The sequence below is a fragment of the Acartia tonsa genome, chromosome 10, assembly GCF_053477335.1.
Source record: "Acartia tonsa isolate MP-2025a chromosome 10, ASM5347733v1, whole genome shotgun sequence".
Lineage (NCBI taxonomy): Eukaryota > Metazoa > Arthropoda > Copepoda > Calanoida > Acartiidae > Acartia > Acartia tonsa.
The window spans coordinates 8,577,180-8,597,033 of NC_137269.1; the positions used below are offsets into that span (position 1 = coordinate 8,577,180).

The 19,854-nt window shown below is 37.2% G+C and overlaps 1 protein-coding gene across 1 annotated transcript in view; it reads right to left on the reverse strand.

The window, feature by feature from the left end:
• LOC145330422 (uncharacterized) overlaps window positions 1-4,320 on the reverse strand; it is a 34,255-nt gene extending 29,935 nt beyond the window's left edge. The window contains exon 1 of the mRNA XM_080175057.1: window positions 4,308-4,320. Within this exon, the coding sequence (XP_080031183.1) occupies window positions 4,308-4,320 (13 nt within the window). The remainder of the gene's footprint in view (window positions 1-4,307) is intronic.
• Window positions 4,321-19,854: the final 15,534 nt, after the last annotated feature.

Sequence of the window (19,854 nt, forward strand, 5' to 3'; positions counted from 1 at the left end):
ATTAAAAGCCATTTTAAAAATACGACGAATTGCCCCTTAAGGGGCGTTGCCACGATGCAAATTATGTAAAAGACAATAAAAAGAGAGAGAAACTAAAGAAAATTGGGATTTTAACAACAATTAACCAAAACAAAAATATATTCCAATAGAAAAATTTTAAGAGTTTCAGTTAGGGTACATCAATTATGTTCAAATTTGTATTTAGAATCTCTATCTTTTTTACTAGTAGTACTCACCAAAACAGGAACACGTTTTTTTTCTGTTGAAGTAAAAGAATTGTAACATTTTTTGATTATCTAGCCCCTCAATTAACAGACAAATTAATGAAACATATGCCATAGGAATCTTCACTAAAAATTTCAGCTGTCTATCTTGTAAGCCAAGAAAATCACATTTCCCCCATAGCATTACAGATGGACGAACTGACGGACGGACTGATAGACAAAGTGAATTATAGAGTAGCATTGCTGCTAAAAAGCAAAATCCAGATTCATCCCACCTCAGAAAATGTCAATTTTTGAGAAAACTAAACAAGCTTTTTTTATGATTTCAATGGAATTGAATGCTTATTCTGTCCCATGAAGACGTCTAGACTCCTAACTTTTACCCGTTTTTGTACAACCCAATCTTTTTCTGACCTTTAAAAATAATCAAAAAATGTTTTTTTTTCTCGTTCGACTTTGAGACCCAATAAGTACCCGTAAAAATCATCTCACAAAAATTTGCTTTTATACTTTTTTGTAGGCAATTTAACAACAAACAACTTATGTTTCATGTAATTTTCTGTCAATCGATTAGAACATGGAGATAAATGTCATTTAATGAAGATATGTCAAAATAATAACGATTTCGCCTAGCAACTGACTTGGCCCTGCCCTACCCTAAAGATTTTATGACTGACTGACAGTTTGCAATGATATAAAGCTTGATATTTCAACAACTAATGTACTACTTATTTTATTTTTGGTAACACAGTTCACCAAAATAACTTTAAATCTTTTTTTTCAATTAAAATATAACTTCACTTTTTTATTCTCGTTTAGCGTGTATGATGAAATTTGTAAACAATAACAATCTGTCTGCTATGAACGTATTCGTAAGAAACCTGTTTTTTGGAAGCTGGTTTAAATGTCGTCTTCAAGATCTGATTTAATTGAAACATTAGGATATACTTTTCATTAACTATTAGGAGACCAAACGAGGAACATAAAATATATTACACCTCAAGGCTCGAGTCACACTATGACTTTTTGATGCAGGGCGGGGATTACTCCCTCCCCCCCAAAAAAAAAATTTTCAGTAAAATTTTTTTTTAAGAACATTCAATTTGGGGGGGGTAAATACCTCCCCAAAAAATTTTTTTTAAAGAACATTTATTTTGGGGGGGGTAATTACCCCCCCCAAAATCGTTGGGGGTGCCTACGGCACCCCCAAGGTAGGGGTAATTTTTTTTTGGGGGGGGTATTGTTCAAAAAATTTTGGGGGTGCCTACGGCACCCCCAAAATCGTTTGGGGGTGCCAAATGGCCCATTACCCCCCCCCTTGGACGCCTATGGCCCAACCAATAATTTTAATCTACAACAGGGATAAGTTTATTTTAAGTATGTCTTCGAAACCAATTAATATCCGCTGGAATAAAACCGGTTCAAAGCCATACTGGAAAAATATGTATATTGTTATGAATTAGACAATTTCATATGAATATTAAAATAAAAAATTATAATAACAATTTCAGAATTGTTAGCCTAGGACTTCGGCTCCTCAGGGTTAACAAAACCGAAATTAATCCTATAATTTTCAAATTTACTTTCCGCAGAATGATGTCTATAATACGCTGCAATAAATAAATTTTAGTATCGTTTGGAATATATATCAATTAAACATAGTTTTCTCCCAATAAAAATTGTAAAAAGTGGCGCTTCACTCAGGATACCTTATTGAGCACAAAAACCGTGAAACCTTTGAAATTTATAGGACAATTATAACATGCCTAAATTAACAATAATGTATGAACGAACATACAGACTCTAAAGCCCAGTTCAATAATCCCCCTTGTTAAACATGTGCGCGGCCAGCTCGGAGTACATGTCCTACATCGTCCAAAAATTTTTATTGGCATAAAGGTCATTACCTAAGCTTTTTAAAGTGGGGTCAAACGTCCTGACTGGTCAAGTAGTTTAGGAGCTATGGCCGTGTGATAAATGTCCGGTTTTATTTGCCACACCCTGTATATTCAATTTTTTCTTATTCGCTTTCGGTACTTTTCTCTAAGTTTTATAATCAACAGGGACAAGACAATGGCTGATAAATTGATGTACATCCCCAATGAAGATATACAAAATACCCTTTCTGTAGATTACAATTAGTGTTTGAAACCTTTAGACACTCAACTAAATGAACCAACCAATCAATATTTAATGAAAATCCCTAAGGTTGTTTAGCCAACGAATAAGAAAACATTTTTAATGACTTTGGGGACTAGTGTAATAAACATCCCAATGTACACTCCCTCTATGAATTATTATACTTGGATTTAAATTAAATAAGAATGACATCATCAATAGTTGACAAAGCACATAAATACAATAAACAAACATCGTACATTCTTTAAATATTGAGAAAATCAAACCCATTTCCTCACTAACAACAAGTGGATGTATCATGTTCTTTTTTTGCGTTTGGGCCTGAGTTAATCCTTACATAAAAGTAAAAAGATGATTCTCTGTTTGTACCAAAGAATCAAGCTGGCCACTTAAAATATGGCTTCACGTAGGTCCACGGTCCTTCCAAAAAACGAACAGATGGACAGACAGACGGACAGACAGACGGACATACAGACGGACATACAGATGGAGAGACAGACAGACATACAGATAGATAGACAGACAGACAGACAGATAAATGGAATGACAGACGGATAGACAGACCGACAGACGGACAGAAAACAGATGGACAGAGAGACGTACAGACAGAGAGATGAACAGACAGAAAAATAGATGGACAGACAGACAAACAGAAAGACAGACAGATTGACAGACAGACAAACAGAATGACAGGCAGACAAACAGATGGACAGACAGACGGACAGACAGAAGAAGAGAGAGATAGAAACTGTTTTAAACCTTATAATTTACAAACATATGGACAGATAGACGAACATACAGATGGAGAGACTGACGAAGAAATAGACAGAAACTAGTTTAAATCTTAAAATTTACAAACATATGGACGGACAGACAGACAGATGGACAGACAGATGGACAGACAGACAGATGGACAGACAGACAAACGTACGGACAGATGGATGGACAGATAGATGAACAGACAGATAAATGGACAGACAGACGAACAGACAGACATACAGAAGGACAGACATACGGAAGAACATACAGATGGACAGACAGACGCACAGACAGATGGAAACTGGTTTAAATCTTATAATTTTCAATGTTTATATCTGTTGAAAGGTGTAATACGACAGTGTGGTTTGGGGCAAGATTCATATCTAACTCCCTCCTTATTAATGAAAAAAATCGAGAATGTCATATCGTATTTAGTGACAAGCAATTGTCTATTTAAGAATTTTAGACAATTTTGTTATGGTGCAGAGTATGAATGACAGAAAAGACGAATAAACAGTGTTTAGATGTACAAATTTTCAAATGAATTATCACTGAAATTTCAGCTGTCTTCATTTAATAACAGCCGAGAAAATCACATTTCCTCACTGTTCAACTGGTGTACAGATATAAAAAGTGAATAATAGATTAGCTTCCATACAGATGAATTACTGAGTAGCTTCATTTCTATAAATGAGAAATAATAGCTAGAATAAAGACACATAGGTAAAAATCTTGATCAAACAAACTGACAAAATACCCTTTTTAATAGCAAGGATACTGTATAATTCACTTTATTTGTCTGTTGTCCTGTCCATCATTAAGTCATTATGTAACAGTCACTATGGGAACACTGTGATTTTCTTGGCTGTTATTTAAGGTAGACAGCTAAAATTTTCAGTGAAGATTCCAAGGCCTGTGCCCATCTGTATCCATATACATTTTATTTTCGTCTGTCTGTCACTCATGCTTGAAAAGTCAAAAAATACTTATTTTTAACCCCTAAACGGTTGGGGGGGGGGGGGGGAGCATTCAACACCCACCCCTCCGGTTTTTTCTATCTCATTTTTGTGTGTTAAAGATAAAGAGCCCAAACTACGTGACTTTTTAAGTATGTGTATGACACTTAACTGAGAGTTGAAATTTTTCGAATATCTCCATCCTGGCGGGCACAGAATGCCAGCAAACCTGGCAGGGTCATCCTAAGGATCTGCCCCTGTTTAACTGCCAACCGCAGACGGCGGCGGCTGGCAGCTGCCAAGTACACCTGCTGCCACTTCAAAAATAAGAAAATTACAGCCGTTTGAAATTTTTAAGTAAAAAAGGTCTTAAAAACAAAGGTTGTTAAATAAAAGGGCGAAGGAAGCAAAAATTGACTTTGAAATTTTTTGAAATTCATTATCAAACAGGGGACTTGCACAACAATTTTTAGCCCTCTAGCTCTAATAGGAACTGAGATAATAGGGGGTTAAAATTTTTTTGATTTTAAAAAGTGGATGTTTAGATGTCATAACATCCTATTAAAACAGCTTTCTGTTGATAAAAAATGTACTATTATAAGATTAAAACTATTTTTTTAGCTCCAAGATGCTGAAGACACAGACTAAAAAAATGGTTTCAAACTGACAATTGTACATTTATTATTAATAGAAAACTTGATAAAATATACAATGCTGGACATATTTTTTTGTATGGATGAGATTCAGTTCTAATAAGCATTATACTTATTAAAGAAAAATCAATATTTTGATTCTTTATTTTGATGATATCCTTTTTGTTCTTAGAGCTAGAATTATAAAACAAAAATAATATTCTTCTGTATTCCTACTTATTTATTTGGTTGTTTTATCTAAAATAATTTTTCTTTAAAAGTAAGTTTTTCATAATAACATTTACATAAAATATAAGAGATAAGGATATTTTGAACTTTAAACCTAATTTTTTTATTACACTGCTGTATAAAGTTTCTTCTGTTAACAAAAAAAAACATTTTTCACCTTAGTATTTTTTTTCAAAACTTAAGGACATATTCAACTTTTTATGATATACACTAGGGTGGGTCGATTTTGGAATTTCACATTAGTAGACATCTGCAAGGGTTACTGGGCCAATATAAAACCATGTGAAACTTGAAAGATGTGTTTTAATCCATAAACAACGGGCGCGCGGGGGGTATAAAATGTGTCCGCCCCCTTATAAAACCAAAAATTGAAACTCCTTCAAACACAGGCTTGTTGCATATCAAAATGACCGCAGTGAAATGCTGATCACAGATCTGAAAACCGTTTTGAAAAATATTGATTCAGTCTGAAAAATTTTTCAAATAACCTTCCAAAATGAACAATTTTGACTAAATCAGCTGTTTTTTAGGTACTTAGTGAGATCTCATTCGAACTAGGAGCAATATTTTTCAAAGCGGTTTTCAGATCCGTTGTCAGCATTTCAATGCGGTCATTTTGATATGCAACATGCCTGTGTTTGAAGGAATTTAGATTTTTGGTTTTATAAGGGGGTGGGCACTTTTTAAACCCCTTGCGCGCCGGCAGCGATAAGAGCCAAGTCACTTTTGAAACTTGAATGGGGCTTATCATACATATATATGACTTCCACAACTTATGATAACAGTAAAATCTAAAAAAAGGGGGAAATGGGCCCACCCTAATATACACCCTAAATAATACTTTTTTGTTGGTCTTACCGATTATGACTTCTGGTAACAATGTGTAAGAGTAGGTAATTTTATCAAATCTAACTCTATGTCACTTAATGTCATATATGAATTTTGGTAACAATTCGTCAGGTCAGGTAATTTCCTCCACTCTGACTCTATGTGACTAAATGTCATATATGATTTTTGGTAATAATCTGTCATATTTGGTAATTTTCTCAACTCTGACTCTATGTCACTAAATGTCATATATGACTTTTGTTAACAGTGTGTCAGATATGGTAATTTCCCCAAATCTGACTCTATGTCACTAAATGTCATAGATGACTTTTTGTAACAATGTGTCAGATTAGATAATTTCCTCAACTCTGACTCTATGTCACTAAATATCATATATGTCTTTTTGTAACAATGTGTCAGATTAGATATTTTCTCAACTCTGACTCTATGTTACTAAATGTCATATATGACTTTTGGTGATATTATGTCAGATTTGATTGCATTGCAAAAAAAATATGTCTCAGATGATTTTTAGAGTGGAGGGGGGGGGGGGGTAGATATACCACACTTTTCTGGGATCTTGCTGCGTCAAGTATCAACTGTTGGGAATATCAAAGGATGACTCCATGCAAAATTTGAGCCGGATCCGGCCAAAACCGGCCGTGAATTTTATAAAAAACCGGTTTTTTCCGGTTTTTAGGGGGTATCAGTAAATCGATTCAGCTGGAGCAAAACCGGTTGGAGGTACAAAAAATTTTACTTCACATGAAATTTAGCCAATGCATTTGCCTACAAAAATGTACTTCATCATCAACTTGATTGGACAACTCTTTCCCCTCCTAAATGTCCATTAAAACCTCGGAAACGGCAAAAATCGCCAAAAATCACGCCTTCGGCGGCGAATAACGGCTAAACGGTCAGTCGGAGGCGAATGAAACATAAATAAAAAAATGTCCACCTCAAAAAGTTGTTCAATATCAAAGAGATGCTTGAAGTCTCTAAAACGACTCCTTCCCCTCCTTTAAGGGGAAAAACTGAAAAAACGTCATTTTCAAAAGTATGCCCACTTCGTGGGTGTGGGGGGCACTGAACCCGTCACCCCTGGGTCACCAAATATAAAGGCTAGGCGGCTCACATTGCTGAATTTTCACCAAGTGAAAGTCTTGTGTCATTATCTCTTAAGAGAAAAAAGTTATTAATGAATTAAAATTTCAAATTGTTATTTTTTGATGGATTTCTTTGATGAAATGACAGGCCGGTCAATTTTTAGGCCATTTTTTGCGGTTTTTGGGCCGTCACGCCCAAACGGTTTGAGATAATCTCACGGGACCTTTTGCCCGACCTAAGTCTGGTTATTTGTGAGGTCTAAGAAAAAAAAATCCCAGATTGGATGAAGCACGACGTCGCTGCGCGCCGTCAAAAATCGCTGGTCGGCTCATTTTGCCCCCTCAAACCCTCACCTCGTGCCATTTTTCTGTGTAAAGATTATAATTATAATCTTTTGCGTAAGTCTGATTTTTTTTCCTAGACCTCACAAATAACCAGTCTTAGGTTGGGCAAAAGGTCCCATGAGATTATCTCAAACCGTTTGGGTGTGACAGCCCAAAAACCGCAAAAAATGGCCTAAAAATTGACCGGCCTGTCATTTCATCAAAGAAATCCATCAAAAAATCACAATTTGAAATTTTAATTCATTAATAACTTTTTTCTCATAAGAGATAATGACACAAGACTTTCACTTGGTGAAAATTCAGCAATGTGAGCCGCCTAGCCTTTATATTTGGTGACCCAGGGGTGACGGGTTCAGTGCCCCCCACACCCACGAAGTGGGCATACTTTTGAAAATGACGTTTTTTCAGTTTTTCCCCTTAAAGGAGGGGAAGGAGTCGTTTTAGAGACTTCAAGCATCTCTTTGATATTGAACAACTTTTTGAGGCGGACATTTTTTTATTTATGTTTTATTCGCCTCCGACTGACCGTTTAGCCGTTATTTGCCGCCAAAGGCGTGATTTTTGGCGATTTTTGCCGTTTCCGAGGTTTTAATGGACATTTAGGAGGGGAAAGAGTTGTCCAATCAAGTTGATGATGAAGTACATTTTTGTAGGCAATTGCATTGGCTAAATTTCATGTGAAGTAAAATTTTTTGTACCTCCAACCGGTTTTGCTCCAGCTGAATCGATTTACAGATACCCCCTAAAAACCGGAAAAAACCGGTTTTTTATAAAATTCACGGCCGGTTTTGGCCGGATCCGGCTCAAATGTTGCATGGAGTCATCCTTTGATATTACCAACAGTTGATACTTGACGCAGCAAGATCCCAGAAAAGTGTGGTATATCTAGGGGGGGGGATGGCTAAATCAGCCTCCACTCTCTAGTTTTTTCAATGTCATTTTTTGTACGAAAGATAGAGAGCTGTGACTTCATAACTTTTTAAGTTTAGTAATTATACATTTTTATGAAGATATCTGGTCTGTGTTGGTCATGGTGTCTGATCAAAGTCGATTATGTGGCTTCAAAATTAGATCAAATTGTAAATAAATCTTAATTTATACAATATGTCTTTTGTGTATAGGGTAGTCACCTAATTTTTTTTTTTTGGCAAACACTTAGATATCACTTAGATATCTGAAAAAATTGGTGTGTAAGGTAGTCAACTAATTTTTTTTTTGCAAACACTTAGATATCAATGAACATCTCTGAGAAAAATGGTGTTATGACTGTTTGACCGCTCCATGACTGTTTTTTAGGACCGGTATTTTGTCCAGCTTTTACTATAGACATATATCATGAATATCATGGCTTCTATTACAGCTAGAGATCAAAAAATTTTTGTGGTAAATTCTTGAGTAATAATAAAATTCTGTGAATAGTAAGATATGGTAATTGCACCAACTCTGACTCTATGTCACTAAAAGTCATATATTACATTTGGTAACAATGTGTCAGATTATATAATTTACTCAACTCTGACTCTATGTTACTAAATATCATATATGACTTTTGGTGATATTGTGTCAAATTAGGTAATTTCCCACAACTCAGACTCAATGTCACTAAATGTCATATATGAATTCTGGTAAAAATGTGTCAGATTAGTCAATTTCCTCAACTCTGACTCTATTTCACTAAATGTCATATATGACTTTTGGTAGTGTTGTGTCATATTAAGTTATTTTTGCAACTCTGACTCTATGTCACTAAATTTCATATATGACTTTTGGTGATATTGTGTCAGATTAGGTAATTTCCCCAACTCTGACTCTATGTCACTAAATATCATATATGACTTTTGGTAGTGTTGTGTCATATTAAGTTATTTTCGCAACTCTGACTCTATGTCACTAAATGTCATATATGAATTCTGATAACAATGTGTCAGATTGGGTAATTTCCTCAACTCTGACTCAATGTCACTAAATGTCATATATGACTTTTGGTGATATTATGTCAGATTAGGTAATTTTCCCAACTCTGACTCTATTTCACTAAATGTCATATATGACTTTTGGTAACAATGTGTCAGATTGGGTAATTTCCTCAACTCTGACTTAATGTCACTAAATGTCATATATGACTTTTGGTGATATTATGTCAGATTAGGTAATTTTCCCAACTCTGACTCTATGTCACTAAATATCATATATGACTTTTGGTGATATTATGTCAGATTATGTAATTTCCCCAACTTTGACTCTATGTCACTAAATATCATATATGACTTTTGGTGATATTGTGTCAACATAGGTAATTTTCTCAACTCTGACTCTATGTCACTAAATGTCATATATGACTTTTGATGATATTGTGTCAGATTAGGTAATTTTCTCAACTCTGACTCTATGGCACTAAATATCATATATGACTTTTGGTGATGTTGTGTCATATTAGGTAATTTTCTCAACTCTGACTTTATGTCACTAAATATCATATATGACTTTTGGTGATGTGTCGGTATGTATTTCTTGTATTCCCCGGCAAGTTCGAACCCATTAATCCCTTTTTCCTTACACCAGAATTCCCCAGAGAATGAGTGTGTTACATGGCATTCCTAACTATCTCCGCGCGTGGCTTGTAAACAAACAAAAGAGACGCGCACTTTTCCTTTGATATTTCCCATGTGAGGAGCTATGTGAATGAAAATAATGTATTGCTTGAATATACATGCGCTCTGATATGTGGAAGATCTCAAATAAGCCTTCCTGCTTAGTTTGACATCATATGTGGTAAGAATTTATCTTTTAATTCTTGAAAATAAGCATAGAATGGTACAATTTTATGAAGAAATTTAAATCATTAATTTTTCAACAAATAGACCATTTAACTGCTAAGTTTTGATATACGAATATTTACTTTTATAATGTTGATTATTTTATTCTAAAATTATCAATTTCTGATGCGATTTAATATGATTCGTGCCAATTTTAAGTTTTTTAGAAAATTCATATTTTTTATTAAATTAAAATCACGCAACCTTGATGCTAAAAAATAATAACAATTAATTTTATGTAATTAATTCTTATATTTTTGTTTTAGACTTACTGTTTTCATGGTAATAAATACACATTCGTAAACTTCACTATGTTGGTCATTCGGGAGGCTTCGAGATAAGATTTCGAGAACGGCTAGGCATTGCGTTCCGAAACAATGAAAACAAGACAGAACAGATGCAGCTAAGAAGAATCTGTGAAGTTTTGTGAATGTGTTGGTTGTGATACCTTACCACACATTATTATAGTCATAATCAGTACAGTTAACTTTAGTGACAATCATGGGTCCTAAAAAGAATAAAGGTGATCAATTGAGAAAGCGGCTGCGCCCAGCCGTTGATGCCCTAACCAGTGAGCTAAGTAGAGTGATGAAGTTGGTCAGTGATACTTCAGAACTTGATGTTAGACATCTCACTAAGGAGTCAATCCTTGTCCACGACAAGTTCGAAACGTTCGACAGCATCATGGACGGTTTTAGCAAGCTTGGTTTGAGAATCCAAGAGCTTGATGAGTTTAATGACATTTATTCTGATATAGTTACTGTGCAAAAAGACTATAGTGCCTTGAAAGATGCTCTTGATGCTATAGAAGAGCTTAGTGACATTCAAAGTGTTGTTGATTTAGTTGGTGATAATTTGCCTAACCATCAGGCTGAACTATATGATCGATGCTTGAAGATCGTGGAAGTTATTAAAGGGTCATATTTTCCCTTGCCCGATCCAATTATAAACACTTTGTCTGCATTGATGAAACAATTGGCTGAGGTTAAGCTTGAACCTGTGAAGCCACCCACGACGACGGCGGGTGCCCCAGCAGCATCGCCATTTGTGTCACCGTTTGGCACACCACAGTTCGCCACCGGTTCTATGTTCACGCCAGGATATATGAATCGTGTTGACGAGCGGCTTCTCCCCTCATTCGACGGCCAGGAAGCATCTTACGTAAGTTTTAAGGACAATTTTAAAAAGCTTACTGTAGGACAGGACCCGTCGTATTTGCAGTTATTGTTGAGCAGTGAGAAGGTCTGTAAAAATAAAGAGCTGAGACTCCAATTAACTCAGATTCAATCACATGAATCTCAGTGGGCTTACCTTGACTCGCGTTTCAAGTCTAAGACACGTCAAATGCTCTGCCTTTTCAACCAATGGGAGAAAAAGTCTAAGCCGTCGGACTCCAACCAGATTGTGACTGTGTTAGCAGAGTTCGGTGGTGCAGTTAGCCAGCTGGAGCAGCTGACTAAAGATGATGAAGATGATGAGGTTACCACCAGCCAGTGGTTGACCGTGATCCTCCTGGAGATGTTATCCAAGAAACTTCCTCGAGACTTTCAAGACAAGCTTAATTTGGCATTGGGCTCAATGGACATCCCAAATGTGCCAAAGTTGATGCAGATTATCGAAGAACAGAGGGGCGCTATTTTAATGCGGTGCTCGACTGATATGGACACCCCCTCTAAGAAGAAGGGTAATCCTGCGGCAGCGGCTACAGCCGTAGGTAAACCTGGGTCTCCAGCAAAGACCAAGAAGAAACAGCCTTGCCCATCGGAAGGTTGCAGTTCTGAACACTTGTTGTTTAAGTGTTCCAAGTTTAGGGATCTGTCTGTTCCTGAACGTAAAAACTTTATCAAGAAGATCGGCGCCTGTTTACTTTGCCTTCAAAGGGGACACAGGGTTGCTGATTGTCCTAAGGCCGATAGACTTGGCAGCTGTACCATAGACAGCTGCAACCAGCCTCATAATTCATTATTACATGAATCTGTTGCTGGTGGACAAGTTGCGGCAGTTTATGAATCACAGTTGTTCAGCAAGAACAATTATATACTGATGTTGCAGCAGCTCCCAGCCGTGGCGGCTGACAAACGCCAAGTCACCGTCAACGCGATGTGGGATAGTGGAGCAAATCTCACACTAATTTCTAGAAGTATCGCCAAGAAGTTAGAGTTGCCATCAACTGGTCGCACAGCTACTATTTCTTTGGCGGATGGAAAGAGCCAAGCATGTCCTACGGTTAAATTCTGCTTGGTTGACCGCAACCGGAATTGCCATATTCTGGAGGCGGCGGTAGTGCCCAGCATTGGTACTGACGAAGGGTTACGTTCTATTGATCTTACAGCCGCCGCTGAGATTTTCGATATGAAGCCTGATAATTTCTCTATGGTTGATGGTAAGATAGATGTTCTTATTGGGCACCTGACACCAGCTATGTTCCCGTGCGCAGATAAAATGGTTGGTGATTCTAGACTGTACAGAAGCTTATTTGGTACAGGTTATCTAGTTGTGTCTGCGGACGGCAGGACTGTTGCTAATCCTGTCGCTTGTAAAGCTACTAAGCTAGAGGTCAGCAAGATGGAGTTCCTTTCCACGGAGAGTCTGGGAATACAGCCGCCACCAATGTGCAGCGGCTGTAGGAACTGCCGCCATTGCGCTGCCATTGCCGCCGGGCAGTCCGCCTTGGACGTGCGCAAGCGGCAGCTGATTGAAGAAGGTTTGACGCTGGATCTTGAGAGCCGTATCTGGACGGCTTCATATCCTTATAAGACGCCGCCAAGTGTGTTGTTTGATAATTCAGAGCAGGCGTACAAGATTTGCCTGCGTGACCGGCAAAGAATGGTCAAAAAAGGCGAATATGATACTTTCTGCCAAGTGTTTAATGAAGCTGTTTCTCGTGGCGTGTATGTTAAAGCGTCGCCAGAAGATCTGTCTTATACTGGGCCTGTTTATTATTCGAGCCTGGTGTGTGCATATAAAGAAAGTATTTCCACGCCGTTGAGGATATGCGCCAACAGCAGCCTCTGTTGCAAGGGGATGAGTCTCAACAGTATTATGATGGATGGGCCAGTTCCATTATATTCCCTGATGCATAATCTTATTCGGTTCAGAAGCTACAAGTGTGCGCTTGTGGCTGATATCCAGAAGTTTTATAACAGTTTGTTAGCTACCTATGAAGATTCTCAGCTGAAACGCGTATTTTTTGCTGATACAGTTGATGGAGAGCCGGAGGTTTACCTCACCAAAACTGTTAATTTTGGTGAGGCCCTCGCAGGCGATATGGCCGTGACCGCCCTCAGACTCACTGGTCGTATTTTTGGTGGAAGATCCCAGCAGGATGTTCATGATGTTTATGGATCTGAGAAGATTAAAGGTTCTGATGTTATAGCCAATCAAGATGTGTGGAGAGATGTTCAGCAGCCGCTCAGATCTGAATTTGTGTTGTATCAAGATCCTCCTTCTGTAAAATTGGAGACTTGTACCTACGTAGATGACCACTTAAGCGGTCATAACAGTAAACCTGAAGCTGTCCAGCTGGTCCGAGAGCTGGAGCAGATGATTGAACCTGGAAATTTCAGATTTAAATCTGTTATTTATTCTGGAGATGATGTTGACAGAGCAAAAGTTTTGGGCATTGTTTGGGACCCAAAACAGGATGTATTGTTTTTGCCTGTTAGAGCCAACCACGGCGCGAAGATTAAAGGTAGAAAGTTGCTGGAGGACCTGGACTTGGAGGATCTCTGGAGAAGTCTACCTGAAACGATAACTAAACGAGAGGTTTGGAGAATCGTACAACAATTGTACGACCCGTTGGGTTTAGCTTCACCATTGTTGCTTAAATCCAAGCTATGTCTACGCTCAGTTTGCATACATGGATGTGACTGGGATGATTCCATACCTGGAGAGTTGAGGTCTGAGTTTGTGAGCAGCCTCCAGGACAGGGCGGCACTTGGAAATGTGTCGTTCAGACGTTCGATGGTTCCTGATAAGCCATTGGGGCTTCCAATGGTAATTGGTTTTTGTGATGCATCAAGCTCAGCCTATGCAGCCATTATCTACCTGAGGTGGCCAATTGCTGGAGGATTTGATGTAGTTTTGTGTTGCGCCAAGTCACGTGTCGCACCAGTTAAGATGGAGTCTATACCGAGGTTAGAAATGTTATCGTGTCTAATCTTGGCAAGGCTTGTGGATACAGTTGTCAGAGCCCTACCATTTGACATCTCTGGCAAAGTATTTTTTAGTGATAGCAGCTGCGCCCTAGCACAATTATCTAGTGACAGTGTTATGCTAAATGTCTTCAACAGTCATCGTGTTTCTGAAATACAACAGTTGACGAGCCCTGAAGATTGGAGATGGGTACCTACCCAACACAACATTGCGGATTTAGCTACGCGAGGTTTGTGTACAATTGAGGATGTACAACCTGGATCTACTTACCAGGAAGGTCCAAGCTGGTTGCGCCTGGAACAGGACCAGTGGCCCGTTAAAACGGCGGGTGAGGTTAACGCATCTATTCCTGAGAGTGAGCTTAATCCAAAGATGGCGAAGCTCAAGTGCATGTTCACACAAATGGTGGACAATGATTTCTGGAGGTCGCTGGCAAGGAGGACCTACAAGCAGGCAAGAAGGACTGTAGCTGCAGTTCTTAAGGCTGCTAACCTTTTCAAATTGTTACTTGTCAAGAAACGTGGTGTTGCAACAAATGAGGATGGTGGTAGCAACAATGATAGTTCTAGGTATTATGAGAACTATACTTTCACAAACACTTACTTGGATTCTGTTTGTGACCTGTTTTTGACATCCTTCAACCAAGAGAAGGAAATGACCATGGACGCCGAGGGGAAGTTCGATTCTCTTCAGCCGTATCATCATAAAGTCCAGGTTTGTTGGCCCATAGTGGGTCGCGATGGATGTTTTCCTCTTCGGACATTTACAATACTTAAAATGGCCACCAGAGGTGACGAAGCTCTTGAGGCCGCAGCTGGAGGCCCAAGAAAAGTTATGAAGGACAGCCCAGGTGTTGTCTTGCTTAGCCGCCACAACAGGCTGGCCAAGCTGATACTCCAACAGTCTCATGATGAGCTGGGCCATGGAGGCCACAGGAAGACTTTGGCCCAAAGCCGAAGGTATGCTTGGATCACACATGGCCGCATGGAGGCTATGAAAGTGGTCAAGAATTGTGCTGCATGTTCCATTGAGTATGCCAAGCGTTCGAGTCCCGCAATGGCTGAGATCCTGCCCGATCGTGTGGAACCGTCGGTGCCTTTTCAACACGTCCATATGGACCTTGCTGGACCCATAGAAGTTGTGAAACCTGGCGTTGGCACCAGGAAAACCAAGACAAAGTACAAAGTCTGGTTGTTGATAGTAGCTTGTAGATTTACACAGGCTGTGTTTATTGATGTTTTGACAGATTATTCAACTGAAGCCGTGCTGGTTGGCTTGAGAAAACTTCAGGCGTTTTACAATATGCCAAGAAGAGTTACAACTGATCGTGGCTGCAATTTTGCAGGTACCAAACGCATTCTGGATGAACTTTTGAAGGATAAAAGAATGCATTTTGAGTGGCATCTTGTGCCCACAGCTGCACATTCATTTGTTGGCACTGTGGAGAGACAGGTTGGGTGGGTCAAGCGAGTATTGAACAAAAAGTTGGCCGGAGCTACCGTAACCTTCAATGATTTACTGTTGTTGTGTGCTGAGACAGCTAGAGTGCTGAATTCTAAACCGTTGACTTATGCCACTGCTGGCGAAGATGTCAACACCTGGAGAATTATTTCACCTGCTGATTTGCTTGGAGGCAGGACAAATGATGCAATCTGCACGTTTGAAACCGGTTGCAAGGAGAGGATTACCAAGAGGTTGGAGAACTTGGAGGAGTTGACCAGGCAGTTCCATCAGGTATACAAGGAGCAGCTCATGCCCGAGCTGTTGAGGTCCATCAAGTGGCGCCGCAACGAGGTGCTGCTTGAGCCAGGAGATGTGGTGCTTGTTGATGACAGCACAAGTTTGATGAAGAAGTTTAAATTGGGACGAGTTCAAGAAGTGCGCCCAGGTGGCAGGACCGTGGTTGCCAGATACAAGTTATCAGACGACGCCGCCGCCACAGATAACGAGATTTCCGCAAGACGACTACTGAAGATCAATCTACCCAAAGTTTAGTATAAGTATCGTTCTTGTTTAACTTTGATTTTTTATTTTTTCGGTAGATTTATCAGATTTTTTTCGAAAGACAAAAAACGCAAATTTTGATACAATTTCGTTTAAACTTTCAAATCAATGCAAGATTTTTTCATTTGAAATGCAAACTTAAGTTTTTATACGTTTTCGCAAGTTCTTTCAATGATTTAAGTCTTTCCGAGACCTGGGATTTTTTTCGAGGAAAATTTCCTAGGTACCTATGCAGATATAAACATTTTTATCCTTGTTGGATTGAAATTTGATATGATAAGAAATTAACAAAATGAGATTTTACATCATTTAAATATTTCTTTATGATTTATTACAATCACATAAATAATTTAATATTACATGCATATTAAAAATATTACTATTTACCTTTGAACTGATGTACCTAAAGAAAAAATGCAGATTTTTTTCGCGATGAATTAAGTAGATTCTTTGTTTTCGTAGAATTTAGCTTAATAAGACCGCTTTACGACGTACCTAAGCTCTGTTTCCTCGGCCAGGCCCGACGCAAAACGGCAAAACTAAAGCATACAATATTTTATTTTTGATTTGATTTGCTTTGATTGATGAATTTAAAAGTTTCTTTGAATTATTTCATGATTCTTTTTATTTTGTTTTGAATTAAACATCACTAATTATGTTTGTTTCAGTTGATGCAGCCCTGCGCCAGAAATCCTGTTAGAAATTATGCAGTATCAAAAGATGTGATGGAAAGTCATAACGTCCAACAGGATAGCTGGCACAAGGGATTTATTATTATTTGATGGACATTGTTAGTTTGTATCTTGAGGGATTCATCCTAACTGAGGCCCAGATTGCCTTTAATTATGACTGTATGAATATGTATATGTTGCTTTCTTCTCAAAACAGAGAGAAATTGAAGATTCAGCATTTAGAGAAGTTCTTTTCTTACATTGAGCTTTTGTTTTATTTTAGTAAATTTAATTTGCATATTTCAATTGCAATTTTAATTTTACGCAATTTTGATTCACGAAGATTTAAAATTATGAAATTTTAATTTTCCGAAGTTTGATGATTTTTTTACAGTCATACTTTATTTAGATTTAAGTATCTATTTTATTAAAACATGTTTAGATTTAAGGATCTTACTTATCTTATCTGAAGAATGTTTAGATGTAAGCGTAATTATTTTTCTGTCGGAAAAAAATTCTAATTATTGAGAAGTTTCTATGCAATTTTACTTTTCTTTTCTAGCAAAAAGATTTAGTAGAAGAAATGTTATTATTTAATCTTTCTTTCTTTTGATTAAAAAGTTTGAGTTGATTATTTAATTATCGATGCGATTTTTAGTATAAAAATCATTTACCTATTTTATTATGTAGGTACCTAATTGAAGTTTAGGTACTAATGATTATTAATTCATGTATTCGCAATTACATGGTCTGTAATTCTAAATTTATTTGAGATTATGAGGCCATGATATAATGAGATGTGTGAGTGGTAAATGTGCAATTCATGAATGTTGAATGCTTTTCCCATTCCCTTATTCCTGTCCTTATGTGGTAGCTGAGGCAGTTTGAGTAGTTGTGGTATACGTAAGTTTCCATAACCAATTTTAGGCCTTATGGCCATGACATTTTAAACTCTTGTAATTTATGCGTTATGAGATTGTGATTTCGTGGACACTGTCTGCACGCATGTTGCAAAGATGAGGTATTGTGTTCGATTCCCAGTGAATAGACGGGTGTGTGTCGGTATGTATTTCTTGTATTCCCCGGCAAGTTCGAACCCATTAATCCCTTTTTCCTTACACCAGAATTCCCCAGAGAATGAGTGTGTTACGTGGCATTCCTAACTATCTCCGCGCGTGGCTTGTAAACAAACAAAAGAGACGCGCACTTTTCCTTTGATATTTCCCATGTGAGGAGCTACGTAAATGAAAATAATGTATTGCTTGAATATACATGCGCTCTGATATGTGGAAGATCTCAAATAAGCCTTCCTGCTTAGTTTGACATCATATGTGGTAAGAATTTATCTTTTAATTCTTGAAAATAAGCGTAGAATGGTACAATTTTATGAAGAAATTTAAATCATTAATTTTTCAACAAATAGACCATTTAACTGCTAAGTTTTGATATACGAATATTTACTTTTATAATGTTGATTATTTTATTCTAAAATTATCAATTTCTGATGCGATTTAATATGATTCGTGCCAATTTTAAGTTTTTTAGAAAATTCATATTTTTTATTAAATTAAAATCACGCAACCTTGATGCTAAAAAATAATAACAATTAATTTTATGTAATTAATTCTTATATTTTTGTTTTAGACTTACTGTTTTCATGGTAATAAATACACATTCGTAAACTTCACTATGTTGGTCATTCGGGAGGCTTCGAGATAAGATTTCGAGAACGGCTAGGCATTGCGTTCCGAAACAGGTGATATTGTGTCAGATTAGGTAATTTTCTCAACTCTGACTCTATGTCACTAAATATCATATATGACTTTTGGTGATGTTGTGTCATATTAGGTAATTTTCGCAACTCTGACTCTATGTCACTAAATATCATATATGACTTTTGGTGATATTGTGTCAGATTAGGTAATTTTCTCAACTCTGACTCTATGTCACTAAATATAATATATGACTTTTGGTGATATTATGTCAGATTAGGTAATTTTCCCAACTCTGACTCTATGTCACTAAATATCATATATGACTTTTGGTGATATTGTGTCAGATTATGTAATTTCCCCAACTTTAACTCTATGTCACTAAATGTCATATATGACTTTTGGTGATATTGTGTCAACATAGGTAATTTTCTCAACTCTGACTCTATGTCACTAAATGTCATATATGACTTTTGATGATATTGTGTCAGATTAGGTAATTTTCTCAACTCTGACTCTATGTCACTAAATATCATTTATGACTTTTGGTAGTGTTGTGACATATTAAGTTATTTTCGCAACTCTGACTCTATGTCACTAAATTTCATATATGACTTTTGGTGATATTGTGTCAGATTAGGTAATTTCCCCAATTCTGACTCTATGTCACTAAATATCATATATGACTTTTGGTAGTGTTGTGTCATATTAAGTTATTTTCGCAACTCTGACTCTATGTCACTAAATTTCATATATGACTTTTGGTGTTATTGTGTCAGATTAGGTAATTTTCTCAACTCTGACTATATGTCACTAAATGTCATATCTGACTTTTGGCAACAATGTGTCAGATTAAGTAAGTTTCTCAACTCTGACTCTTTTTCACTAAATGTCATATCTGACTTTTGGCAACAATGTGTCAGATTAGGTAATTTCCCCAACTCTGACTCTATGTCACTAAATATCATATATGACTTTTGGTGATATTGTGTCAGATTAGGTAATTTTCTCAACTCTGACTCTATGTCACTAAATGTCACATCTGACTTTTGGCAACAATGTGTCAGATTAGGTAATTTTCTCAACTCTGACTCTATTTCACTAAATGTCATATATGACTTTTGGCAACAATGTGTCAGATTAGGTAATTTCCCCAACTCTGACTTTATGTCACTAAATGTCATATATGACTTTTGGTGATATTGTGTCAGATTTGTTTGCATTGCCAAAAATGAGAAAATAACCTGACATAATGTCA